Source organism: Molothrus aeneus, chromosome 1, assembly GCF_037042795.1.
Source record: "Molothrus aeneus isolate 106 chromosome 1, BPBGC_Maene_1.0, whole genome shotgun sequence".
NCBI classification, from domain to species: domain Eukaryota; kingdom Metazoa; phylum Chordata; class Aves; order Passeriformes; family Icteridae; genus Molothrus; species Molothrus aeneus.
In genome coordinates, this window is record NC_089646.1 from 152,465,054 (window position 1) to 152,493,025 (window position 27,972).

The following is a 27,972-nucleotide window of genomic DNA, read 5'->3' on the forward strand; positions in this document are numbered from 1 at the left end:
TCATCTTGGGAGATAGGCCCCGGAACGTGCTGAACTCCACATGGTCCCAGATCTTCTCCGTAAATGCTTTCCAACACTTGTGACCCAGCTGTAATCCAAGCTGGGACCACCTCAAGCTCCTTTTCCTTCTCATTTATCCCAATTTTCCCTTTCCCAAGATGGGATCCTTTGGATAGGGGATGGGATCCACGTAAGGCCATGCTCCGGATTGGGATTCCCCCATTGCACGGAGCTGATTAGGGGCATATTCCTAGGAAATTCTGGAGGTCAATGCTATAATTCAGACAAACAGGGGAAGCCATTCCAAGGTGCTGAATGATTTAAAACAGAATTCCCTGCCCAGTCATTCCCGGGTGCCACCTGTCGGAGTTTGGAGCCTGAGAAAATACCCAGGAATGAGCAGAATCCCAAGGCACAGCTCCGCTCCACCAACTGCCGTAAGGAAGAAGCTGCTAATGGCTCCTCACTTGTGCCAGGGATTATGTCATAGCTCAAATTGTATTCCCAAGGAATGGGGTTGCCACATTCCAGAGGAACGTGCTGGATACACACAGCAGCTTCCCAGGGCTGGAAACAACGCGGGCAGCACAAGAGCACAGGAAAGAAATATCCTGGTGGACACACAGGGAAGTTTGCTCCAAGGATATCCCTCCAGCCAAGCCTCTCAATTTTCAGATTTCTGGGAGAAGGGACACACTTCCCTTGGAGAAGGGACACACTTCCTCTGGAGACTCCAGGATGAAAATGTTCCACAGGAAAAAAAATTTAAAATTCACAGAATCATGGAATGGTTCTGGGTTGGAAGGCAGCCCCAAGACCATCACATTCCAACTCCTGTGCCATGGGCAGCAACACCTTCCACTATCCCAGGATGCTCCAAGTCCTGTCCAACCTGGCCAGAAAAAGGCCAAAAAAAGATAAATGATAGAGCACAGATTCCTTTAACATCCTTTTCCAGAAGATTCCCACATTTTCAGGTGCAGATTTGCTATCACAGACATAGCTCTGGCTCACTGTGGTCCTCTGGTACTTCCCAGCTGTTTCCAGGGCCACCCCACATTCCAAACACATTCCAGTCCCTAAAACCACACCTTCTCCTTGTGCTGGGATAGTGAGATCCCACCACCAATCTTCAGATTCAACTTCCCAGATTAAAACCTTTCCCTAAATTCTATGATTTTAGTCCCATATTTTAGATGAACCAACTTGAACAAAAAAACTTCCAAAGATCCCAAACCACAACCAGTCCACATAAAATTCTCATGAAATCCAGAAGAAAACAGGATTTAGGACAAGACTGAGGCCAATCCATAAACCTGGTTTATTTGGAGAGTCAGCACTTTTCAAATCCACCCGATGGCACCGTGGGGACTTGGAGCTGCCAGGGAATGTCACCTGTCAAGGCCACTTAGAGGGAGAGCACTTCATCCCTGATGTTCCCATCCCGTAAATATTTCAAACAAAAACCAATTAACACCACTCCAGCCTGGAAAAAAGCTGCTCCACTCTTCTCCCTCAGAAATAAACTTTCCAAACTCGGAGAAAACTGAAGGGGAGGAGAAACAAGCCAGGCTTTGATGCTTTTCCTTTCCACCTGGATCCCTCCATCACTCCTGAGGGAAAAGGGTGGCAACTCCAGGTTTCCTCTCATTCCTTAAAATCCTGGTCACAAAATATCCTCAGCGTCTTTCTCACTGACCCAGCTCTTCCCAGCACTGATCCTGAGTCCCTCCTTTTTATGGAATCAATAAGGTTGGAAAAGCTCTCTAAGGTCAGTGAGTCCAAGAGAAGGGAATGGAGCTGGGAAGGGTCTGGAGCACCAGGAGCAGCTGAGGGAGCTGGGAAAGGGGCTCAGCCTGGAGAAAAGGAGGCTTTGGAAGGACCTTTTCACTCTGCAATTCCCTGACAGGAAGGTGGAGCCAGGTGGGAGTTGGGATCTGCTCCCAGGGAACAAGGATGGGAGGGAATGATCTCAAGTTGCACCAGAGGAGGTCCAGCTTGGATATCAGGGAAAAAATTTTCCATGGGAAGAGTTGACAAGCCCTGGCATGGCATCCCCAGGGCAGTGGTGGAATCACAGTCCCTGGAAGGTTCAAAAAACATGTGGATGTGGAATTTGGAACATGGGCTGGTGCTGGGTTAATGGCTGGACTCGATGATCTTAGAGGCCTTTTCCACCCTCAATGATTCCATTATTTCTTTGGCCCTCATCCACTTCCCTCTGACATCTCCAAACCCTTTTGATTTTTCTCCTCATTTTCTTTTGCTTGATCTCCCCATACCACTCTGATCCTACAGGAATGGGGACCTAAAGGATCACCAGCCACATCCAGGAAGGAGTGAGAGCACAGAGAACAGAATCTTGGAATGCTTTGGAAGGGACCTTAAAGTTCATCCCATTCCACCCCCCTGACATGGTCAGGGACACCTTCCACTATCCCAGATTTCTCTAAGACCCATCCAACCTGTCCTGGAACACTTCCAGAAATGGGACAACCACAGCTTCTCTGCAAAACCTGAGCCGGGGCCTCCTCACCCTCACAGGGAAGAATTCCTGCCCAATAGGTGGGATTTTTGCCCAGATCCCACAGCACTGGGATCTGCCGAAGGTTTTTTCCCCAGATCTCTTTTTCCCAGATCTGCTCAAGCAAAAAGTCCACAGGGACAGCAGTAAAATCATTTGTCCCAAGGTTACAGAGGTCCAGCAACAGTAAAGATTCTTTGATTTCAATCAACTCCAAATGGATTTGAAGGACATTCCCCAGGTATTCCAGGGATTGCTGGTATTCCAATTTAAGATTATTTCCAAATGGTAAACCCCTTTCTAGGCTACCAGAAATTCCAGAACCGGGAAAAGAATTCCCTCCTGTCTCCCACTGTCTTGGCTGAATCCCCATTGGATCCCAGTTGATTTGAACATAAAAGGTTTTGTTGGTGGTTTTGCGGCTATTTGTTTCATTTCCCTTTATTTTTTCCATAAATAAAAATAAAACAAATCACCCCAAACTTCATCCATCCTTATGCACTGGAAGGAAAAATCCCATCCAGCCTTTTTCACTCAGCTGCCACATCCAATTATTCTCTATAGGCAATGTGTCAGGAACCATCTCCTAAATATATGGAATATTGAAGCAGCAGGAGAGCCAAACTTCCAGCCCTCATCCCACCAGTGACCTGAATGAACTGGGAGCTGACTGGTTGGCAAAGCTGGAAGGAAAAAACCATTCCCTGAAAAATCTCTGGCATTCCTTTATTTTACTCTGCAGTAATCCACAGGATATCCAGGAGCTTCTGGAGCTGCAAATCCTGACTTGAGCCAAAATTCCAAGCCGGATGGGGCGCAGAGCAACCCGGGATAGTGGAAGGTGTCCCTGCCCATGGCAGGGGTTGGAATTCCATCATCTTTAAGGTCCCTTCCAATCCAAACCATTCCATTACTCTGTGATTCTAAATTCCTTCTGAGTACTTCTTATCCAGGCTTACAGGAAAAGCCAACCACTAAAAATCCCTCAGGAATGTCAGGATAATACATCCTTGTCTAGTGAGAAACTGGAAGTTTATGGAATTTCTCCTCCTCCCAACACAGCACATTCACAACCATCAACTCCAGAATTCACTTAAAAATTGGGAAAATACCTCAATCCTAAAGGATTCAAGATTTGGGGAAAGTTTTTAAAACATATTGACAACAAGCACACTCCTGCTTTGACTTCCAAGGATAATGCTGCTCCATTAAGTAACCCGGCCACTCTGCTCCCATGAATATTTAAAGGAGAAAAAGCAAAGCATTAGGGAATGAGGCAGCCTGGAATGTGCACTAAAATCCCTGGGAAGAGGGGACAGGACAAAGGAAGTGTCAGCACAGCCGAAGTGGCCGCTGTGATGTCCAGGATTGGGTTTTAAGAGGATGGAATGGGAAGGGAAAAGTCTTTTCTGACACCACTTAGTGTGGAATGAGCCCTTCGGAACAGGCAGTGACTGACACACGATGGGAAGTGGATCCATGGTGAGAATCCATTAATGGAAATGCAACAAAGAGGAAAATGTCCTTTCAGTTGAAAGGGAAAACTGGCTGGGAATTGTGGGGATGGAATAACATGGCAAAAAAAAAAAAACTGGAATTGATGTTTCCTGCCATGTATTACTAGAAATATCTGGGAATGTGTTAAGGAATTAAATTTAAAAAAAAAAACAAACAAAGCAAACAGGAAAAAATCTGAATTACTCCTTCCAGTGCCCTAAAGGGGCTCCAAGAAAGCTGGAGAGGGACTTTGGATGAGGTCTGGAGGGACAGGACAGAGGGAATGGCTTTCCACTGCCAGAGGGCAGGAACAGATGGAATACTGGGAAGGAATTCTTCCCTTTGAGGGTGGTGAGGAGCTGGAATGGAATTCCCAGAGAAGCTGTGGCTGACCCTGGATCCCTGGAAGTGTCCAAGGCAAGGCTGGATGGGGATTGGAGCAATCTGGGATAGTGGAAGGTGTCCCTGCCCATGGCAAGGGGTGGGATTGGATGGTCTTGAAGGTCCCTCCCAGTTCACACCATTCTGTGATTCCGGGATACTCCAAAAAAGAAATTAAATTATTAAATTCCATGTCCAAATTCCCAACCTTTGCTGTCAGGCACAGGGTCAAGGCAGAGAGTGAGAGCAAGAGGAACAACACAGAGCAAAGTCTGGAATCATGGAATTGAAAGCTGGAAAAGAGCTCCAAGACCATCGAGTCCAAACCTCAGCCCAGCACCACCACCAAGTCCACCACTAATCCCTGTCCTCAAGTGCCAAATCCACACATCCACACATTTTTTGGACACTTCCAAGGATGTAATTCCCCCACTCCCCCAAGAAGCCCATTCTAATGCTTTACAACCCTTTCCATGAAAACCATTTTCCTGATATCCAAACTAAAGCTTCCCTGGCACAACTTGAGGCTGTTTCCTGTGGTCCTGTCCCTTATTCCCTGGAAGCAGTGCCCAATCCCCACCTGATTCCACCCTCAGTGAATTGTGGAGAGCGAAAAGGTCCTCCCTGAGCCTCCTTTTCTCCAGGCTGAGCCTCCCCAGTTCCCTCAGCTGCTCCTGCTTGCTCCAGACCCTTCCCCAGCTCCATTCCCTTCTCTGGATATGCTCCAAACCCTCAATGTCTTTCTTGTTATAAGGGGCCAGAACTGATCCCAGAACTCCAGAACCAATTCCAGCTTCACTTCAGAGCCCATGACATAAAACAAGCTCCTGCTTCCATTAAAAAGCCCAGGGAAACTCCAGGCTGGAGATTTCCAGGCTGGCAGCAGCAGAGGTTTCCCATCTCGATTTCACTCTGGAATTCTTCACTACATTTTACTGCGGGGCTTGAGGCTGTTCCTTCAGCATCTGTGTGGGAATTAAGGACGTTCCATTCAGGAATGTCTCTAACTCGAGACACTAAATAGCCCTGGAGCAAAGCACAGTGTTCCCACAGGGAATGACAGCAATGCTGGGAGCTCCCAGGAGAGGAGCTGAGGATTCCCTGTGCTAAGCCAAGGCACGAGAGAGCTGGGCCAGGGCAGGGAGAAGGAGCAGGGATCCCACTAGGCAGGGAGAGAGCGGAAAAAGGGAAATAAATGAAAAAAAATCCAAGCACGGGACCCTGAGGTTTAAGTTATCGATGAGTCCAAGGGGCTGGAATGTCTTGGATGTGTCCAGAAAGTGAGGGAAACAAACAAAGCCAAGGAGTTGCTCCAGGGGATGGAGACAGGCTGGGAGAAAAGGGAAGACTCTGTGGAGACCTCAGAGCCCCTTCCAGTGCCTAAAGGAGCTCCAAGAGAGCTGGAGAGGGACTTTGGATAAAGGATAGAATGCCAGGACACAGGGAATGGCTTCCCACTGCCAGAGGGTAGCGTTAGATGGCATATTGGGAAGAAATCCTTCCCTGTGAGGGTGGTGAGGCCTTGGCACAGGATTCCCAGAGAAGCTGCGGCTGCCCCATCTCTGGAAGTGTCCAAGGCCAGGCTGGAGCAACTCCAGGTCCTGGGGCTGTGTCCACTCCCAGCCCATTTGCCACAGGGATGCTCCAACCCTGAAGGGAGGCAGGAATAACTCCCCACGTAAACACAAGCTCCTTCTGGAATTATTCCGGCAGCGGAGCGGCTGTTGGGAATCGCAAGCACTGGCACCTGTTTATCTCGAGGGGCCAGGCAGGGCCTGGGAAGAGATAAACAAGGATATCAAGTTTAGGACGCTTTTCCACAAAGCTGCTTCCCCCACGTTGTGTCCAGGCCATGGAATGTCTGTCACCCACGCCCTGCCCGGCCCCACAAGGAGAGTGGTGACAGTGGGAGAGTCGCTGGGGCTGGGCATCCCCCTGCTCCGGGGGCTGGAATTGCTCAGGAGCAGGGATCGCTTTACCGGCATTGTATGTCCTAAACAACATTGTTTTCCTAAACCCCTTTGGCTCAGCAAGTGTTTGTTCACTTCATGCCCTGTCCTCACCTGTCCTTTGCAGGCCCCATCTTCCCTGATCCCAAAAAACTGGATGTGTCAGGGTCTCTAGCTGGTCAGAGTGACCCTGAGAAAAGCTAGAAAGTCTCTTTTCCCAGCCCGGTGCTTTAAGAAGGAGTCAGGGCTCTTCATTTCTCGGTCTCAAGGTTGTTTATTGTATCTTATCTATAAAATTCTTTCTCCTGTCCTGCTGAGGTCCACTCAGCAAGACAGTCCAAGGCAATCTGCCTGCCCCCGTGGTGGTGTTATCTTTTTATACTAAAAAACTACGTGTACAATATTTACAATTACTTTCCAATACCTATCACCTATGTTAGACAGTGAGCTTCTACTCTAAACCAATCTAAAAGTGCCAACATCACAGCAGAAGATGGAGGCCAAGAAGAAGAAGGAGAAGATGATTCCCAAGCTCTGGAAACAAACTGCAAAGTCCAATCTGCCTGGCTGGATTTTATCACTCATTCCTCCACGTCCAGAGGCAGCAGGAAGGGGCAGGATCCCTGTGGGGTCATGATCATGAAATCACAGAATAGTTTGGGTTTGAAAGGACCTTAAAGATCATCACATTCCAACTCCCTGCCATGGGGCAGGGACACCTTTCACTATCCTAGGGTGCTCAAATTCCCATCCAACCTGGTCTTGGACAATTCCAGGGATAGGGCAGACACAGCTTCTCTGGGAATTCCATTCCAGCCCCTCACACCCTCACAAGGAAGGATTCCTTCCTAAATATCCCATCTATCCCCACCCTCTGGCAGTGGGAAGCCATTAACTGTGTCCTGTCACTACATCCCATGTCACATTCCCAAGGGAATCCCAAAATCCACTGGGATCATCTCTTTGTATCCTTCTTGAACTGGGATGGCCCAAAGCAGCCACTGGTTACCAGCATGGCCCCACCAGTGCCACAAAGAGCCAGCTGGAATTCTGTGATCCCTAAGCCCCATTTCGGGGCTCTGGGTTTACCAGGATCTGAAATCCTTTGGAAACAATGAATCCAAACTCTCCAAAAAGAGATGAAGAAATAGATGAGAAGGTCATTCCAATCCCAGAGATCCAAGGAAGGCCATCTTTTCCTGTCAAGGGGAATCATGGAATGGTTTGGGCTGGAAAGGACCTTAAAGCCCATCCAGTTCCACCCCCTGCCATGGGCAGGAACACCTTCCACTATCCCAAGCTGCTCCAAGCCAAATCTAACCTGGCCTTGGACAATTCCAGGGATCCAGGGACAGCCACAGCTTCTCTGGGAATTCCATTCCAGTTCTTCACCACCCTCCCAGGGAAGAATTCCTTCCCAATATCCCATCTAATCCTGCTCTTCAGCTTATTTACATTTATCCATTTCTTTAGGGCATTTCATTCTTCAAATATTCCCACTGGGGACTCAGCTTCCCCTGGATGTCAGGAATGTCCCCAAAACCACCATTGACTTAGACCCACAATTTGTGGAGCAATATTTCCTTCATTAATTATTATTTAGACTCTTCATATTTAGGAAAGCAACTTCATTAACCCCACGGACGGGAGTGTTAAAATTAAGAAAGAAATAAAAATCCAGCTGCCATATTGAAAGTCCATTAAGCCAGGAAAGGACCCAACTTTGGTGCTTCCAAACATCAATTATTCCGGAATAATTAATTAGCAAAGCTCTAACAATACATAAAATCACTCGCCTCTGACTCTTCTGATAATTTATGCAAGATTAAAGTATCGCTGTGGTTGCCTTTTCTGGTGCCTAATTCAGCATTTTCTTTTTCCTTATGGAAGCAAGACTCCAGATTTAACTGCTCTAATGCCCTTTTACAGTGTTTGCTGTAGTAAAATCTAACAACCACTCCGGCAGGCGAGCCGGGAAATGATGGATCACGGAAGCTCACAGAAAGGGGAGCACTGTAAAATGCCCCAGTTAATGTGGAGAGAGCAGAGTAAATCTTGTTTTAAAAACAGAGAGGGATCTCTGATGGACTCGTTTCACCCCATCAAATTCCCTTTTGATTTGCTTCCTGATAAGGGAGGGCTCCACTCCCTAATTCCTGATAACAGGGAAAGCATTTGGAAGTCATCACTGCCAAATTAAGGTCACCAATCACTGCAAACACCTCGACCCAGCCAGGAACCAATATTATTTGGGTGGCAGGTTGGGCTCTTCGTCAAAAGGAAAGAATTCCTTGCTTTTTTAAATCCCAAAAGGAACGTTTGACACTGATCCACCTGAGCCCTGGGATTCTCCCACCCCAAAGCTGGATAAAGAATGGATTGGGAGCAGCTCCAAGGAGAAGGATTGGGGTTTTTGGTGGATGAAAAACTGGATGTGCCCCATCCACGTGTGCTCACATCCCAGAAATTCCCCATATCCTGGGCTCATCCCACAGCGTGGGCAGGAGGAGAGGGGGGAATTCTGCCCCTCTGCCCTGCTCAGGTGAGATTCCACCTGGAATTCTGCATCCAGCTCCAGGATCCAACATCAGGAGGATGTGGAGCTGCCGGAGCAGATCCAGAGGAGGCCACAGAGATGCTCCAAGGGCTGGAGACAGGCTGGGAGAGCTGGGAATGTCCAGCCTGGAGAAGGGAAGGATCCGGGTAGACCTCAGAGCCCCTTCCAGTGCCTAAAGCAGCTCCAGGAGAGCTGGAGAGGGACTTGGGACAAGGGATGGAGGGACAGGACACAGGGAATGGCTTCCCACTGCCAGAGAGCAGGGACAGATGGGATATTGGGAAGGAATTCTTCCCTGGGAGAGTGGGGAGGCCCTGGAATGGAATTCTCAGAGAAACTGTGGCTGCCCTATCCTTGGAAGTGCCCAAGCCCAGGTTGGATGGGGCTTGGAGCAATCTGGGATAGTGGAAGATGTCCCTGCCCATGGCAGGGGATTGGAACTGGATGATATTCAAGATCCTTCCCAAACTATTCCATGACTCCGTGGGGGGAAAAATAAATAGTTTGATGGCACATCCCACCCTCTCACCCCTCCCTGGGCTCCCTCTGCCCCAATCCAAGGACAAGATGTCCCAGGACATTTGCTGGTGCCGTGAGGAACAACATGGGGTTTCCCATCGCAACCAACACTGGAGTTTACAGCCCACACTAAACCTCCAAGAATTCCCCTGCCCTTTTCCAACAGAGAGCCCCTGAGGGCAGCTTAAGGGCTGATAACATGTGGGATCAGCTTTAGAGCCGATCCCGTCCACACCTCCACACGAAATCCCCACTTGACACCGCTCCAAACAATCGAAAATAGAAACAGCCCCCCGAAAACCGCACGAGTGGGGATTATCCAGAGGCACGGGGGAGGAGGAAACGTTCCTTGAACTCAGATTTCGTGAGGGATGACAGCAAAATTCCCGTTGACAAGCGAAGTCAAGGCATATTTCCCCACCCCTCAGGCTGAAGCAGAAACTCCGGCAAAGCTGCTGGAACAGCAGAGTTTTGTAGGACTCGGGAGATGCTGCCGAGTCCACAAATCCCTTATTCCAGGTGCACTCTGGCATCTGTTCCGTATTCCAAGGGGTTTTTGCTCATTTCCAGGGCTTTGTAGAGCACACGGAGTGATCCAGCAAGTCCTGGAATGAACGCCTTAACTCGGCTCAGCAGCCAGGGAGAGGAATTTCCCTCTGACGCTTCTGAGTCGTTACAAGGAAAATCAAATGGGAAGATCTCCATGAGAAAATTTAAAAACTAAGGGTGTAAACCGGGATTTGGGAAAGAAGTGGAAGCAGAAAGCAGAACAGAGAAACCTACACAGGCTTTACAGGGAATTGAGCATCTGCCAGGGCGGGATTTTGGGAATCCTGACAGAGCAGTGGAGGATACTCCGATCATCCACGCCGGCATCAGTAATTCCAACTGTGACCGTGCTGGGAATACCATCAGACAGTTTATTAAGTGGGAGAAAATAGCAAAAGGAAGGGAAAATAAAACAGGGAAAAGGGACTCATTGTCACTTCTTAGGTTATGGGATTTTACAAGTGCCTTAACCCACTTTTATTTTCCTTATTTTTATTTAGGAGCCCAAGAAAAGACAAGTAGAGGGATAAGAGGGATCAGCACTGAAATTCCACCCAATTCCAAGCAGCATGTCCAAAGCTGGTTTAAAAGCTTCCTTTTTGGTTGGATTAGGACACTCCTAGAGGTCCCTTCCAAGCCAAAGCATTCCATGGACAAATAAATATCTATTTCCAAGATAAAGATCTATTTCCAAGAGCATGGAATGACAGGATAAGGGGGATTTGCTTCAAACTGGGAGTAAATTCAGGTGGGATATTGGGTAGAAATTCTTCCCTGTAAGGGTGGTGAGGTCCTGGTTGCTCAGAGAATTTGTGGATGCTCCATCCCTGGAAATATTTAAGGCCAGGCAGGCCCCAGGAGGTGGAATGAGGAGTTTAGGACCTATTTCCCTTTTTTTTTGGGTTTTTTTTTTTCCCTGTCTATTTTAGTTCCACACGGTGCCATCCCTGAAAGGTTTGGAGTCTTACCCAAAGCCCCCCACAGACCTGGAAATATCAAGGGTCCGACCAATGGAAGGATCCCATCCACCCCCAAAGCCAAATATTTTTCCTATTAGTGTATAAACAGACTATTCCCCAAAGTGCTGCTGGCTACCAATGGAATTTCCCAATCCAACAGAGCTGGACCTGCACAGGAGAGGCTCTAAAATAGGGACTGAGGTAAAAATATTGAAGTAAAACTACCTAAAATAGGGATTGAGAGGTGACTTTCATTAAAACATGGAATGGTTTGCGTGGGAAGGGACCTTCAAGGTCATCTCCTTCCATGGGACACATTCCACTGGACCAGCCTGCTCCAAGTCCCATCCAACCTGGCCTGGAATACTTCCAGGGATGTGGCTTCCACAACAAATTGAGTGTACAAATTGAGGTTGAATTCCACAGGGAAAGAGACACCCAGGAATTGTCACCTTCAGGATCCCCACTTCCCTCTAGATGTTCCTCTGTCACAGTCGTCGATTTCCCCAATCCCAAATCCAATGTCTACACGGGAACACTTCCTTGAGCAAGGCACATCCCCTCGCTCCCAGCAGGCTGTTATTTTTACAAGAGGGCTCTGCAATGAGAATTCCCAATCCTGGCTCCACGCCTGCAGCTCCTCTTGCAGCTCGGGACGAGTCACCTGGAAATGCCAAGTCAAGGCGGAAACCCAAAACCGTTACTTACGACCACTGACGTAACCGGGCCCGGCAAAGAGCCAAGAATGTGAACTTTTCCCAATTCCTGAAGGAGTGAGGAGCCACCTCGCCAGCCACGCTCCACCCCTGGCTCCCAAGGACAAGCCAGAGGGAAGAGAGAGCTGGCAATGGAATGATTTCCAAGCAAGGTCAAACCTAGGTGGGACAGAGGAACGACAGAGAGCGGCGATCTTGGAAGGGTTTGGATCAGCTGGAAGGAACTCGGGAAAACGAGAGTGATGATGGAGCAAAGAAAAAGATGTGATGAACTCCGAGGAGTTCCATGTGTGATCCAAGGGCTTCCCTGAGGGAAGGGATCAAGAGCTTAACTTGGCTGTAACGTGATCGGAGGCGTCGCCTCGAAGAGCAGCAAAACCTGACGCAAAACCTCAGAAGAAAAATAAAATAAAATAATTATACAATAAAACACCAAACAAGGAAAAAAAACCTCCAAAATTCCCTCAGTTGCTGTCCCACTGGGAATCAACCTGCTGGAAGCTTCAAAAAAAAAAAAAAATAGGAGAGGCTATATAATCCAGGGCTGAGATTTTCAGAGCTGCCAGATGGATCCAAACACCCGGTGTCAATAAAATTATCAGCAGCTGAGCATTTGGATGCCACCCATAACTTGCTCCTCACCATTTACACCCCCTTTACTCGCCCAAGTAATGCAAAGCAGCTCCTGCCACTTTTGCCTCCAGCGTTTTTCCAAGCAAACACTCCTTGCCCATCCTAAGCCCCTCATGTCACACCCTGTGGAGCAAGGAGAGAAATGAGGGTTTAGGGAAGTTTTTGGAGGGTGATTCTGGCAGGAAAGAGTTGGAAAGGCTTCTGCAGATGCAGAGTGAAGCAGGTTTCCTGAATTCTATGGAATTTCTATTTAGGAAGATGGGAAAGCAAACAGGATTCCTTCTGTTTGGCAGTTTCAACAGCAGGGTGGCAACACAGGAAAAGCAGGAAGCTGACAACACAAACCACTGGCTTATCTCAGTTTGTAGCAAGAGAAAGGGGAAGATAAGCAGGGAAGGAAAGCAACACAAATCCAGGTTGGATGTAGTGGATCTGAAAAGGATGTGCTCCCAAATTACTCCTCTGGCCTTGGACTTGCACAGCCACAGATGGGGAATTGCAACAATTCCACATCTACTTAAGCTGAAGGAGGGAAGCTTTAGTGGGATATTGGGAAGGAATTCTTCCCTGGGAGGATGGTGAAGAACTGGAACAGAATTCCCAGAGAAGCTGTGGCTGCCTCTGGATCCCTGGAAATGTCCAAGGCCAGGCTGGACAGGGCTTGGAGCAACCTGGGTAATGGTGTCCCTGCCCATGGCAGGGGGGTGGAATTGGATGATCTTCAAGGTCCCTTCCAACCCAAACCATTCTGGGATCTAAATTCCACAATGAACCACCCACCTCTCCCAGGAAAAACATCCAAAAGCTCTTTAGAAGTTCCTTTAATATCCACACCTGGAGGTCACAGAGGGAAGAGGGAGCCAGGCTTTGAACTCAGGACACAGCAAAATAAGTTGATCTTTGAGATCCGCCCTCCCCAGCCCAAACCATTCCATGATTCCAAGTTCACCTCAAGCAGGACACAACTGCTCTCACATGGAGCCATCCAACCCGGCAAGCACCGAATTATTTAAGGAACAAACACAACATAAATAAGGAAAATTCCCTGGAGAATCTCCCTCCTGCTTTCTCCATCTCCTGCTTCCAGCCAGCTGTGACTGTGCCGAAGCAATCCCGGAGCAGTCCTGCCTGGAAGGGGACATTACAGAGGTGGAAAAGACATGGAGGAGCCTCTTTGTAATATTCCATGATCCCCCCGGGCAAGGCGCAGAGCCGGCGCTGCTGAACGCTGCACTTTTGGATTCAATTAAAGTGATTATCTGTTGTGCCAAATAAATTGTGTCCAGCATCTATCCTGCAGGATTTTACACCTCCAGCCTCATTATTCCCTAACTGTTTCCTCCTGTTTATGCTCTCTCCAATTAAATTGCTGATAATATGAGCCAAAATAAAAAACGAGCGCACCTTGTCCGGAGAAAATTGATTCCCTTTTTTTCCTGCACCGGGCGATTGCCAGGTTTTATATACTCTGTTCCTGGCGATCATTAGTAATTCAATTTTCTTTTTATTAGCCCCCTTATCTGCTGAGCAATATAGTGGCAGAGCTGACCTCTTTCGCACGGGTAAATGTTTAAAATCTTTTCCCTGATTAATTTTGCCAGTTAAGGAAAAGAGGAGAAATGATCCGGCTCTTTGCCATCACAATGAATAAAGCTTAATGTTGATTGTGATGGAATTTCTAATGCCAAGGAAATTGATTGAACGCAGCAATTACCCCGCAATAGGAACTCCAGGGAAATGGGATGGTTTTCTCCCCGGCCGTAGCCTTTTGGTTATTTAAAACAATCCAATTTGCAAGGATAATTATATATTAGTGTTTTATCTGCCACCGGGAATGAACATGGGAATTTTGATACTGGCCCGGCATTAGCAGGTTATTGCTGCAAATTACTCCAGATCTGCTTTCTTTCACATAAAGACGAAATTAGGCCATCAATAACCAGAAAAAGGTGGACTGAGGAGATGGGAGAGGCACGAGTGCCCTCTGCAGGGCTGTGTGTGCTTCCCAAAATCCCCAATTCTCCTGGAAAAGCCCCCGACTCTCCTGCAAAAATCCCAGTTTTCCCACATGTACCACACAGTTGTCACTCCCATTCTCCCTGTCCATACATTTGCCACATCTCTGACTTTAAAATGAATGAGAAAAAAATCAAGAAATCTTCCTTTGAAGCACTTATTACTAGTTTTTTCCAAGGAAAAAATCCAGGGAATAAGAAATGACAGCTCAGATGCCCAAGAAGGATGAGCCAAGGAATGCTGAGGAAAAGTTCCCAACTACCAGAACTCACTCGTCTGTTGACAAAAAATAGGTTGGGAATAAGCCTCATCCTGCAAGAAATCCCAGATAAAGATAGGAAAACACTGTCGGGAAAGCGTGGGATTCCCATATCCTCTGGCATGGGATTTTTAGGATGGGAAAAGCAGGAATATCCTGCTGTCATCACACCTGGATCAGTCAAACCTCACTTAAAAGTTGACATTTTCCCCCAAAACTGGTGAGAAAAAGATGCCATCCTTGAACTTTTGGGAATATTCCATCTTCAGTCTGGAAAAAGCCGATAAAGGATTCCCAAGGTGATGGGACAGGACATGGACAAAAAGCTCTTTCGGCATTTAGGCTGGCTGGGAGAGCTGGGAATGTCCAGCCTGGAGAAGGGAAGGATCCAGGGAAACCTCAGAGCCTCTTCCAGTGCCTAAAGGGGCTCCAGGAGAGCTGGAGGGGGACTTTGGATAAGGACCTGAAGTGCCAGGACACAGGGAATGGCTTCCTACTGCCAGAGGACAGGGACGGATGGGATTTGGGAAGGAATTTCTGCCTGTGAGATTGGGAAGGTGCTGGAATGAAATTCCCAGAGAAGCTGTGGCTGCCCTATCCCTGTAAGTGTCCAAGACCAGCTTGGATGGAGCTTGGAACAACTTGGGATAGTGAAAGGTGTCCCTGCCCATGGTGGGGATTGGAATTCGATGATCTCCAATGTCCCTTCCCACCCAAATCATTCCATGGTTTTATCCAACACAGTGGCGCCCAAGACCTTGATGATCCTTGCTGGTCCTCCAGCTTTTTCCTGGATAAGAAGAGAAACAACCAACACCTTTTATCCCTCTTCCATCACTTACCCAAGAATCCCAGAGGCAAGGGAGGCAGCCTGACCTGGAACTTTCTCCCTGCTCCACCATCCCATTGGAAAAACTTCCATTTGGGACACACTCCAATATCTGAGCTGTTATTAAACATCCCACATAATCAAGTATTTTGGAATTAATTGATAAGAGCTGCAGCTGGATCTCTCACAGAACAGCCCAAATAATCCCAAGAAAATTCCTGCCAATCTGCCACTTTCCACTGGCTCTCTGATCCCTAAAAAACAGCAATTCCCACAGAGAGAAGTAAACAGAGCACTGGAAAACACCAATCCCAGTTCAAGACTCAGCAATGGCTAGAAGAGCTTCCCTACTAAGATAGCAGTAAGAGTATAAGACCAAACAGATCCATTTGGGTCCAAGAAGGGAATTGGAAAGTCAGGAGACAGACCAGGACTTGGGAAAAGCAGGAGCAATGTCTCTGTACAGCCCACAGAGCTGTGCCACAGATCCCAAAACCCTGTGGAACAGGACAAACAGGAAACCAGCCAGGCCGCGTCACCACAAGCCCCACATCCATGGGGACGGAAGGGGCTGATCCAGCTTTTCCAGCCACACTGCCGTGCAGGAAGTTGGGAACATTCCTCCCCTCTGTCTTTCCCTCCATGTCCCTGCTCCATTCCTACCCCACTCTGCTCCCAGTGCATCCCAGTAACCCCATTTACTTCCCTCACACTTGCCCAAGGAGAAATGGAAAAGACTGGAAATTCCATCCCTTTGTGGTGATTAATATCCACAATATTTTTGCTGGGATTAATATCCACACTTCACCCCAAAAGAAACCAAAACAACCTTCCCAAAACCTCTTGGATAACCTGGGAGCCAGGAATTGAATCCACAAGACTTCACTTATTCCCAGTTCCCTGTGGAACCAAAAACACTGGCACCACATCCATAATTATACATTTACAGGGAGCATGGGAGTTGTCCCAATCCCTGTGAGCATTCCAGACTTGGGAATATCCCTGCCCCATCCACCACCCAATAATCTTCACCTACTAAACCTGGGGGAAAAAATAACACAGGAGTCCTGGAGCACACAGAGGAGCAGCCCTGGAATAATTCCACAGCTTTCCAAACCCAGAGTTTAAGACTATTCCAACACATGAAGCTGTAAATCCTCTGCCTGGGATTGAAGCTGTCCAAGAAAAATTTTGAAGTACAAAAGGATTCAAATCCAGAAAGTCAATTTTAATCAAAGGGAGCAAATCCAAAATTCACTGAGGGAATTTCAAGGAAATCCAGGCTCTTCCTGAATTTCTCTGCAAAGGAGAAGGTGCCATACAGAGAAAGCATCTGCCAGGAAAGGCTGGATAATTGGATCCACTTTTGGAGGGGAAAATGAACTCCCTGCTTTCCCAAGGTCACTTCCAGACCTATTCCCTTTTTTTTCTTCCATACTTCCAACCTTTTCTATTTGCCAAATTCCCAAAGCCTGGAGCAAAACCACATTCCTGCTTTATTGTCTCATTCCTATCCAGCTAAAATAAAGATTTCAGTGCAGGAACATTCCCTTCAATCAAGGAACTGGGATTCCAAACAAGCTGATATCCCTGGGATCATCACTGCCTCAATTCCCTCTGAGATCAAAATGCTGTAGCAATCCCAAATTGTCCCGTGTCTCCAGAGCTTTCTGTCTTTTCATGAAATCATGGAATGATTTGGGTTGGAAGAACTCAAAGATCATGGAATTCCACACTCCTGCTATGAACAGGAACACCTTCCACTATCCCAGGTTGCTCCAATCCACATCCCAGTTGGCCATGGTCACTTCCAGGGATCCAGGGACAGCCACAGTTTCTCTGGGAACTCCATTCCAGGGCCTTACCACCCTCCTAGGGAAGAATTCCTTTCCAATTTCCCATCTAACCCTGCCCTCTGGCAGTGGGAAGCCATTCCCCCTTGTCCTGGCACTCTAGCCCCTTGTCCAAAATCCCTCACCCAGGAAAACTCAACATCTCAACTGCTGAACACCAAATAATCCCAAAATAAAACTGGAGACAAATCCCAGCTAAATGTGATCCAAACTCCTCTCTCAGCTCCAGCAATTTCCACAGGGAATTTCACAGGGCCACGGGGAAAATGTGCCTCATATCCACCTGAAACAACTGAATCCCAGGTGGGGGAAGCCTTTTATCCACAAAAATATCCCTAGGGAACAGAAGAACCAGACTTGGAGCCACCTACAGCCCAACAACATTCCAGACATGTGGTGGTGACACTCTGAGCTCTGAGTTCTGCTCCAAGGCAGCAGGACATGGATGCAAATTCCCTGTTCCCAAACATGATGGATTCACTATTCCACTAATTACTGGTGTTTTAAGCAAATTAGATCCAAAACTGGACACCACACTGGGATACAGGTGAGAGATTTGTGTATTCCTGCCTCTGCCAACCTCTTCCTCCTTGGAAAACCTTCCTGAAAATCCAGGGAAACCCCAGGAAAAGCAGGAAACAGATTTTTTTGTGGAATTACCAAAAGGACAACACTGATGTGGAGTCAAACTTCTCCTCAGTGTTTGCTCCAGGAGGACTCAGCAACACGTCCCCAAATCCAAGAACCCTTGGAATCACTCCATTGAGTCCAGTGAGCCCTTGGAATGCCCGTTCCTACCTTCCTTGGTGGCTGCCTGTGTCCTGGTTGCTGGCACCCGGCAGAGGCAGTGCTTGGAAATCTGCACCAGGCCCCGGGGCGAGGAGCGCTTCACCGTCACCAAAGGTTTTCCCCGCGTGGAATTTTTCCTCCGGAGGTGGAAGCAGCTCTTGAGAGCTGTGGTGGGGGAGATGTTCTTCTTATCCGTGGGGGAACTGGGAAAGGGAATGTCACATGGTTAGGAGGGAGCAGGGAAGTGACCCAAATGCTCCTGGTGTTCTTCTCCAGGGCTCCAAGAGGAGTCAAATCCCACCAGGATTCTCCTCCGGGTGAGGGGGGGAGGAGAAGCTCTGAAAATTCCAAGGAAATGGGCAAATGTGAGGAGTTCCTGGCAAGGAACAGATGGAGAATGAGGTGTTTGGCAGCCAAACTTACTCACTGCCTTCTGCTCAACAGATGTGAGGGACTGAATCATGGAATCATGGAATGGTATAGGTTGAAAAAGATCTCTGAGATCATCAAGTCCAAGCATTTCCCTGCAGTGCCATGGACACCACTGACCATGTCCCCAAGTTCCACATCCACAGGGATCTTAAATCCCTCCAGGGATGGGGATTCCCAATGCCTGACCATCCTATATAGGAAGGAATTTTCCCAATATCCAAACTAAACCTCCCCTGGAGGAGTTTAAGGCTGTTTCCTCACACCCTGTCCCTTGTTCCCTGGGAGATCCTGATCCTTCCTGACTTCACCCTCCTGTCAGGGAATTTAGGGAGCCAAAAGGTCCCCCCCTTGAGCCTCCTTTTCTCCAGGCTAAGTTCTCCCAGCTCCCTCAGCTGCTCCTGCTGCTCCAGACCCTTCCCCAGCTCCATTCTCAACTCTGGACATGCTCCAGATCCTCAATATTTTCCCCCCAGGATTTGAGGAGCCTCAGTAGTGCCCAGAACAGGGGGATGATCCCTTCCCTGGTTCTGCTGGAATTTACCAAGGTGTGGGAGGTCTCCCTGAACTGCCAAAAAAATCCCAAACATTCCCAGCTTCTCCAGGCTGCTCGAGAGTGATTTTCCCAGCACAATCCACCCACTGATAGTTTTCCAGGCAAAGCAAGGATGGAAACCTGCTGGGAAGCACTGAAAGGATGTGGGAAACAGAAGCAGGAATCAACACAACAATTATGAGATTTGAAACAAAATAAAAGGAAAACGCTGCTTCCTTTGCTGAGCGAGGAAGTGTCAGTGATCACAGGGATTCACAGGATCCAGCTCTGGATCACACAACATCCAAAGGAGACCATGGAACTGCTGAAGCAAATCTAGAGGAGGCCATGGAGATGCTCCAAGGGATGGAGCCCCTCTGCTCTGGAGCCAGGCTGGGAGAGCTGGGAATGTCCAGCCTGGAGAAGAGAAGGCTCCAGAGAGACCTCAGAGCCCCTTCCAGTGCCTGAAGGGGCTCCAGGAGAGCTGGAGAGGGATCTGGGACAAGGGATGGAGGGGAGGGACAGGACACAGGGAATGGCTTCCCACTGCCAGAGGGCACGGATAGATGGGATACTGGGAAGAAATTCCTCCCTGGGAGGGTGGTGAGGGGCTGGGATGGAATTCCCAGAGAAGCTGTGGCTGCCCCATCCCTGTGAAGTGTCCAAGGCCAGGTTGGATGGGGCTTGGAGCAGCCTGGTCTAGTGGAAGGTGTCCCTGTTCATAGCAGAGGTATGTAATTCCATGATTTTTAAGGTCTTCCAGCCCAAACCACTCCATGATTCCATAAATCCTCCAGCACACAACAGTCCTCACTGGAATTTCTCCCATAGCCACAACTTGACGTGAAACCCACAAAATCCAAAACACAAAATCCAAAGCAACAACTTACCCCACATTCCCTTTCCTCTTGATGATTTTTGTCCGACTCTTCACTTTGTAACTGGACAGTGCAGCCTCTCCAAAGGATTTCATCCCACCGGGAACAACGGACGCTGCGCTCGGAGCCGGTGGGACGGAGACAGTTCGAGGGATATTTGGGGCTGGAGCCTTCTTCTGGTCCTCAGATCTCCACTGGAATGCTGACTTGGAAGTGGAAGGCAAAGTCTGCAAGCTGGAGGCTTTCCACTTATATTTACTGGGAGAAACCCCCAGCTTGGACTGCAATCCCAATTTCTTTATCTTTGCTCCCAAATCCGCTTTGGGGGAGATTTTAGCACCTTTGTCCACTCCCCCAATGCCCTTCTTGGAATTTTCGGCTCGAGGGCTCGCCCACCTCTTCACAATCCGGGAGCTTTTCCCAGGGTTTGCCACCCAGGTGTAGTTGTTTTTCCTGAATTTCTGAGATTTGCTGGAGATGGGTGCTGAGGCAGCTTTTTGGAGAGCGGGAGCTTTGGGAATTACGGGAAATCTGCTCTTCACCAGAGTCACCCCAGCCTGAGCAGGTCGAGAGAGCGTCTCGGCGTTCCCAAAGAGTTTGGGATGTAGGGAAGCATCCTGGACTTCCTCACCATTCGGCTGCCCTGGAGAGACTGGTTCTGCCCTGATCCGTACCGAGTGCTGCGCTGGCTCCTGACCTGGAAATTCCAAAGGTTTTTGTGGCTCTGATTTCAGCGCCACGGCACTTTCACTGGTGCTTCCAGAGACAGAAAAGGAGCTCCCAGCTCCGCTACCAGGCAGGCACACAGTCCTCGAGGTGGAACTGAAGGAAATGGATAGGGAAGGTCTTCTCTCTTCCTCCTGGAGAAGAGATTTCTGGATGTTTCCATCCGCCGAAGGAGCCACCGCCACTTCCCGCCTGGAGAACTCTCCGTAAGGACCCACATTTTCCTGGCCAGCCCTGTGTGGCACCTGGATATCCACAACGATGTTCCCATCCGTGGTGAAGTCCACGTGTCTCTCTGGGGATGATTCCGGTGCCTCAGGAGTCTGGCTGTCCCCAAGGCTCCCAAAACCCTGGGAAGTGCTGGAAGCACTTCCAGTGTCATACCCCGATCCCGGCAGCCGGTTGTCCAGGGAGTATTTTTTCCTCCAGGAGTGAGTCTGGTGTGGGTGGAAATTCCTGGGAGCCTGCTGGGGGTACCTGGTGGAAAAAGCTCCTCTCCTGGTGTAGCCAGGCTGGCGGGGGGTGTTCCACCTCGGAGGCGCCGGACGTGGGACATTCCCGTGCATGTTCCTGTGGCTGTTTATGAGACCTGTGGCAGAGAAGACAGAGCATTAATTCCCTGATCCCACAGGAATCTGAGAGCAACACAGAGCTGCTCTTCCTTGTGCTGGAATTACACCATCACTTGGGTTTTGGATGATGAGCCAGGGTGGATGGAAAAGTCATGGAATCACAGCGTCCAGGGATGGTCAGCGTTGGAAGGGACCTTAAAGAACATCTGGTTCAGGTTGCTCTGAGCCCCATCCAATTTGGCCTTGGACACTTCTAGGGGTCCAGGAGCAGCCACAGCTTCTCTGGGAATTCCATCCCAGCCCCTCACCACCCTCACAGGGAAGAATTCCTTCCTAAAATCCCATCTATCCCTGCACTCTGCCCGTGGGAAGCCATTCCCTGTGTCCCAGCAGATCCCAATCCCACCTGACTTCACCCTCCTGTGAGGGAATTTTAGGGAGCCAGAAGGTTCCCCCTGAGCCTCCTTTTCTCCATCATGAGCCCCCAATCTCCCTCAGCTGCTCCTGGTGCTCCAGACCCTTCCCAAGTTCCCTTCCTTGCTTCCCTCCAAAGCAGCAACAAGGATACTCCAAGGCTTTGCTGTTGTGTCCCTCTGGAAGGCAACATCCTTGTTAATTTGGGAATTCCTGCCCTTGTCCAGCCTCAGTGTTTAGAAAACCTTTCCCATGAGTGCTTCCCAAAGGAATTTGGAGCCTGGTATTTCAGGAAGAGATTTTCCTTCACAGGGGTCACGGTGCTGCCAGGAGAGCTGAGTCAGCACATTCCTCGTGGAAAAGCAGGGATTGTTTTCCTCCCTCTCATCATTCCCCCAGTAGGAACTCCTGGAGAGGTAAATCCCAAGTCCTGAGCAGAGGTTGTGGCCTCACTAATGAGGAAAATTTACTTTGAAGGACAAAAATAGAGAGATTCAGTGCTAAAACAAGCTCTGGTGCTTTCCAGAGCTTGGGAAAGGCACATGGACCCACATCCCACCTCTGTGCTCACAGCCCAGGGCTGTGGGACAGGGAAAAGCCCCTTCCCGAAGCCAGGAGAGTTCCAGATCCTGCTGAGAGCAGAATTGTGGGAATTCCCTGCTGTGGGGACCCCAAAATCCCCCAGCACTCCATGAGCTCTGTTCCCTCCCTGCCTTGGCCCACTCAGCTTTCCTGGGTCTTTTCCCTTTCCCCTTTTCCCAGTACTCCCTGGATCACTTCCATCTTCTCCCAAAACTCCTGAGTCCTCTCTTCTCCCCTTTTCCTTCTTTCTCCCAACACTCTGGAATCTTCTCCATCCCCGTCCTACTCACATTCCCCCCAACTGCCCACCCCCCCCCCCGCTAAAATCCAACGTCCCACCTCCACCAAAAACTCCCCAGGTCCCATCACAACCTGTCCCTGCCCCAAAGCAGATTCCCAAAACTCCCTTAAAATACCATGCTGTCCTCCAAGATGCCCAGATTTCCCCTTATCCCTACTCCAGGTCCTCTCACATTGCTCCCAGCCGCTCCCAGTTTCCAGGCCCCGGCCTCTTTTCCTCGTCCTTCCCTCCCTTTTTTCCCCATGTCCTCTCATATCCCGGTGTCTCCCCAATCCCTTCACACCCTGGAGCACTCGGATTTCACGGCACAGCTTCTCCCATTCCCGATTCTCCCGATTCCCCCCAATTCCCGCACCCTGGAGCACTCGGATCTCCCGACACAGCCGCTCCCGTTCCCAATTCCCCCCAGTTCCCCCCAATTCCCGCACCCTGGAGCACTCGGATCTCCCGGCACAGCCGCTCCCGTTCCTCCATTCCCGCAGAGCTCCCGGACGGCTCCACGGCGCTGTGACGTCATCAACCGGCGCCGCCCAACGCCAACGGACCCACGTGAGCGGTCTTGAGCGGTCACGTGACTCCGCGACCGTTGCCAGGCGACGGGGACGAGACAGCGTGGCCTAAACTGAGCCCGGGCCTAGGCCTGGGATTGGGGGTAACCTAGCCTGGCCTGGCTGATCCCGGCCTCTGTCCCCGGCCTGGGATAGAACCCCCGTTGTCCCCTGTTCCCAACTCAGCCTGGTCCAGCTGTCATCAGACCCTGTCCCCTGTTCCTATTGTGAAAAACGCCAATCACTTTTTTTTTAAACCTAAAGTTTAATAGTAATAAAATGGTTACAAAAATAGTAATATAATTAGAGTAATAATAATTTGGACAATTTGGATTAGGACAATATGAGACAATAGAAACAAAGAGTTACGGACGTCCGGGTACCTTTTTCTGGGCAAAATAAGCCTGAAAAAGAACACATGTTAACAGAGGATTAACCCTTAAAAACCAATAGCCTGTTGCATATTCATACATCTCATTCATGATGCATAAATTCCATTTAAACAAAGGAGTCTGTCTGGTCAGCGTCAACTTCTTCCTCTTAATCCTAACAGCGTCTTCAGCGCTGAGCGAAGCAGGAAGAAGTTGGTTTCTTCTGATAAAACAGCAATAAATTCTCTTTCTCTGAAAGATTTAGGTGTCCTGCGGCTTCTATCTTGCTGCGAGTCCTTTTAAAAAAAGTATCTTACATAGCATAGTTTCTATTTTAACATTATGTTATAACCTAAAACTATATTTAACACACTACTTAAGAAAAATAATACAGCATAACTTTCTAACATAACACATATAATATTCATTTTAATATTTGCTAAAAACCAATCATAAAATACACATTTTTCACACTATCTTATTCTGCATCAGCTGTCCCCAGCTTCTGTCCTCAGCCTGTGCCACCATGGCTCTCCTCGTTCCCAGCCTCTGTTCCTTCCACAACTTCACCCAGCCATCTCCTGTCCCCATCCCAGCCTGGCCCAGTTGTCCCCATTTCTCTTGTCCCCATCCCAGCCTGGTCCATTTGTCCCCATTTCTCCTGTCCCCATCCCAGCCTGGCCCAGTTGTCCCCATTTCTCTTGTCCCTATCCCAGCCTGGTCCATTTGTCCCCATTTCTCCTGTCCCCATCCCAGCCTGGCCCAGTTGTCCCCATTTCTCCTGTCCCCATCCCTGCCTGTTTGGTCCAGCTGTCCCCATCTCCAATGATCATGTGAAAAATGCATATTTTATGATTGTTTTTTTTTTGCAAATATTAAAATGAATATTATATGTGTTATGTTAGAAAGTTATGCTGTATTATTTTTCTTAAGTAGTGTGTTAAATATAGTTTTAGGTTATAACATAATGTTAAAATAGAAACTATGCTATGTAAGATACTTTTTTTAAAAGGACTCGCAGCAAGATAGAAGCCGCAGGACACCTAAATCTTTCAGAGAAAGAGAATTTATTGCTGTTTTATCAGAAGAAACCAACTTCTTCCTGCTTCGCTCAGCGCTGAAGACGCTGTTAGGATTAAGAGGAAGAAGTTGACGCTGACCAGAGAGAATCCTTTGTTTAAATGGAATTTATGCATCATGTATGAGGTATATGAATATGCAACAAGTTATGTTTTTAAGGGTTTTTTAAGGTTTTTAATCCTCTGTTAACGTGTGTCCTTTTTCAGGCTTATTTTGCCCAGAAAAGGGTACCCGGACGTCCGTAACTCTTTGTTTCTATTGTCTCATATTGTCCTAATCCAAATTAGGACAAATAATAATTGTCCAAATTATTATTACTCTAATTTTATTACTATTTTTATAACCATTTTATTACTATTGAACTTTTAAAATTTTAAAAACAAGTGATTGGCATTTTTCACAATCAGATGGCTGAAGCATTTCTCCCATGACTGTTGTCTCAAACAAGGTTCTTCACACCTTCAGGCAAGAGCCTGACCCATAAACTGAGCCAAAATACTGGAATTATGTACAGTTCTGCACAGAAAACGGGGAGCTAGTTTTTCCTTCTCCCGGCCTTGGTTGTTTCTCCACCTCTCCCTGGTCCTTTGCTTCCATGTTCAGTTGGGTTGGGGTTTGGGTGATATTTTATCCCAAGTTTCTTCTCTCCTTTCTCCACATCTGCAGCTCCCAAGGCTTCAGTAAGGCTGCAATTACCAAAACGTGTGAAACACAATTTATCTACTTGGAAACTGGAAATCTTGGAGCCAGCCTGGGAGAGCTGGGAATGTTCAGCCTGGAAAACAGAAAGCTCCAGGGAGACCTCAGAGCTCCTTCCAGTGCCTAAAGGGACTCCAAGAGAGCTGGAGAGGGACTTGAGACAAGGGATGGAGGGACAGGACACAGGGGATGGCTTCAAACTGACAAAAGACAGGGTTAAATGGGATATCAGAAAAAATTCTTCCCCGGGAGGGTGGTGAGGTTCTGGAATAGAATTCCCGGAGAAGCTGTGGCTGCCCAAGGAAGGTTGGATGGGGCTTGGAAGTGCCCAAGGCCAGTTGGGTAGGGCTTGGAGCAACCTGGGATAGTGGAATGTGTCCCTGCCCATGGCAGGGATTTGAATGGGATGATCTTCAAGGTTTCTTCCAACATAAACCATTCCAGGATTCTGGGATCTCCTGTATTGAGGTTAACCTGGTCCAGCTGTCCCCAGCCCCTCTTCCCACTCCCTGACTCCTGTTCCCTGTCCTCCTTTCAGCCTTATCCAGCTCTCCCAGCTGTCCCCATCCATTCCCTGTCCCCATTCCCTGACCCCTCTCCCCTCACCAATGTCCTCCCACAGCCAGGCATGAGGGGGAGATTTTCCTGTTGATCCAAAGGAAAATCTCCAGTGAGGAAATGTTAATTCCACCCATCAGCCTCGTGATTCCCTATTTCCCACACTTTGGCTGTCATTTATAAAATGTTTCACAGGAAAACCAGTCTCAAAACTTCAAATTTGCTGTGGAAGTGAAGAAAATCCTTAAGGAGCTGGTTTTCCAAATAATTTCGTTCTTCCCCAAGGGAATAAAGCCCATAAACAAAGAGCAGCAGAGCCTCAAGTGTGCAAAGGAGATAAAACTCCAGCCTAAAATTATTCAGGGAACAAAAAGCCGAGCCAAGGAGCTGGAGCAACACGACACCAGGATGGAACATTTGGAAAAGCAACCCATTATCAGCCTCAAATCCTTTAAATCAGACACTGTCCCTTGGGATATCTCACTTCCTAATGCAGCCAGGGAGTTCTGCCTGTCCCAGCTCTGATCAAATCACATCTCTGGGATGAGCCCACGTTTTCCCTGCTTGAAAAGGGAGATTAAGTAAATAATTTTTGGTGTTTTGTGATGTTTTAAAGTGGAATATAGGAAGAACCAGCTTGTTGGGATAAACTATTCTGGGAGAAAAGGCTTCAAAGTACAAATAATTTAGGGAGTCTGTCCCTAAAACTGCTAAAAAATACTCCAAATCCTCTGTTTTTTCCAAGCCTTGCACACATGGGAACAGGCTGGGAGCCAGGCAGGCAGGAATGACAGATCTCCATCCTTTGGGCGGCCTCAGATCAGCTTCAATTGATCCCAAATCCCACCCAGAGTTTCATAATGGCTTTAAACTGACAGGAATTGGCACTTGTACCAAAAAAAATCCTCCTCCACTCCCAGCTGCTCCTTCCCTCCCTTGTGCTGGCACAGGGAGTCGAGTGCTTTGCATAAAAGAGCTCAGAACGAGCTGCTCTGAATTGAAATTAATTCAGCACACGTGGAGGAAAAGCTCATTTTTAACCCAGGGAAGCCGTGGATCCACCACTCCCACAAAATCCAGCCTTGAGAAAAGGCAAACTCAAAGCTGTTTTACCAATTACACCAAAATTTGTAAGGAGAAAATGCAAACTTTGGAGGATCTTGGACCACTTGGGGTCATCCTTGGATGTTTTCCATCGGGAGAGCTTTGGGATGGGGGTATCCAGAGGAGAAGCAGCATTTTAAGCATGAACTGGATCTTCTCCAGGGAATAAAGAGGAGCATCCTGCCTCGAGACAAGCAGCTGGCAGAAATCTCCCCTGGGATTTGTGCAGAGGGCAAAGGACAGATGAGGATGTTAAAATATTAAAATAAACTTTTTTTTTTTTCTGGCTTTCCAACCCATTCCTGTCACAAGCAACATATTCAAAAAGAATTCATGGCACTTCTAATTCACAGCACTAAGTTTCTATGACACTTTGGCAGTTTAATTTAATTTTTTTTAAAGAGGGAAAAAAAACCCAAAAAACCACAAGTGCAGGGTTTTGAGTGAGTAAACATCCCAGAGAAGGGAACACAGGGAAGAGGAATTAAATTATCTCATTCAGCCCAAAAATAAATCCTTTCAATGTCCTCAAATATTATTCCAGTGCAGATCCAGTGACAAGTGTGCCAGAGGATCCCTGGATCCTGAAACACCCAGGGATCCATTTGCAGGAACAGCATGTGTGGGACATCATGGAATCATGGAATGGTTTGGGTTGGAAGGGACCTACCTTCAGAGTCATGGAATTCCACCCCCTTCCATGGGCAGGGACACCTTCCACTATCCCAGGCTGCTCCAAGCCCTGTCCAACCCAGCCTGGAACAATTCCAGGGATGGGCCAGCTACAGCTTTCCTGGAATGTCTTCCAGCACTCTTGAGTCTCTGTGATTGTTATGTCAAGATTTCAGGGAGATGCCTTAATTAAAGTGTAATTCAGGAGGAAGTGGGAAATCAAGAGAGCGAAGGTTTAAAACCTGTGTAGTCCCACCCAAGGTCAGTGGTTGTTCCCTGCATCCTTTTCCTGAAGGATTGGGAGGAGTCTGGAGGTGAGTGACCCATTCCCTGCTGTGCCAGCACCATCCATGGCATGGACTCATGGGATGTGATCTGGGTGCAGGACTTTTCCTCCTCTTCCTCTTCCTCTTCTTCTTCCTTCTTCTCCTCCTTCTCCTCCTCTTCCTCCTGTCCTTCTCCTTCTCCTTTTT

At 48.3% G+C, this 27,972-nt stretch overlaps 1 protein-coding gene across 2 annotated transcripts in view; it reads right to left on the reverse strand.

Moving 5' to 3' along the window:
* ZC3H3 (zinc finger CCCH-type containing 3) overlaps window positions 1-22,974 on the reverse strand; it is a 127,253-nt gene extending 104,279 nt beyond the window's left edge. For both annotated transcript variants that reach the window (XM_066567024.1, XM_066567016.1), the window contains exons 1-3: window positions 22,896-22,974; window positions 19,885-21,187; window positions 18,040-18,233 (exon numbers count right to left, since the gene is read on the reverse strand). In XM_066567024.1, coding sequence (XP_066423121.1) covers window positions 18,040-18,233; window positions 19,885-21,187; window positions 22,896-22,941 — 1,543 coding nt within the window. In that variant the 5' untranslated portion in view covers window positions 22,942-22,974. The remainder of the gene's footprint in view (window positions 1-18,039; window positions 18,234-19,884; window positions 21,188-22,895) is intronic.
* Between the last annotated feature and the right edge of the window lie 4,998 nt (window positions 22,975-27,972).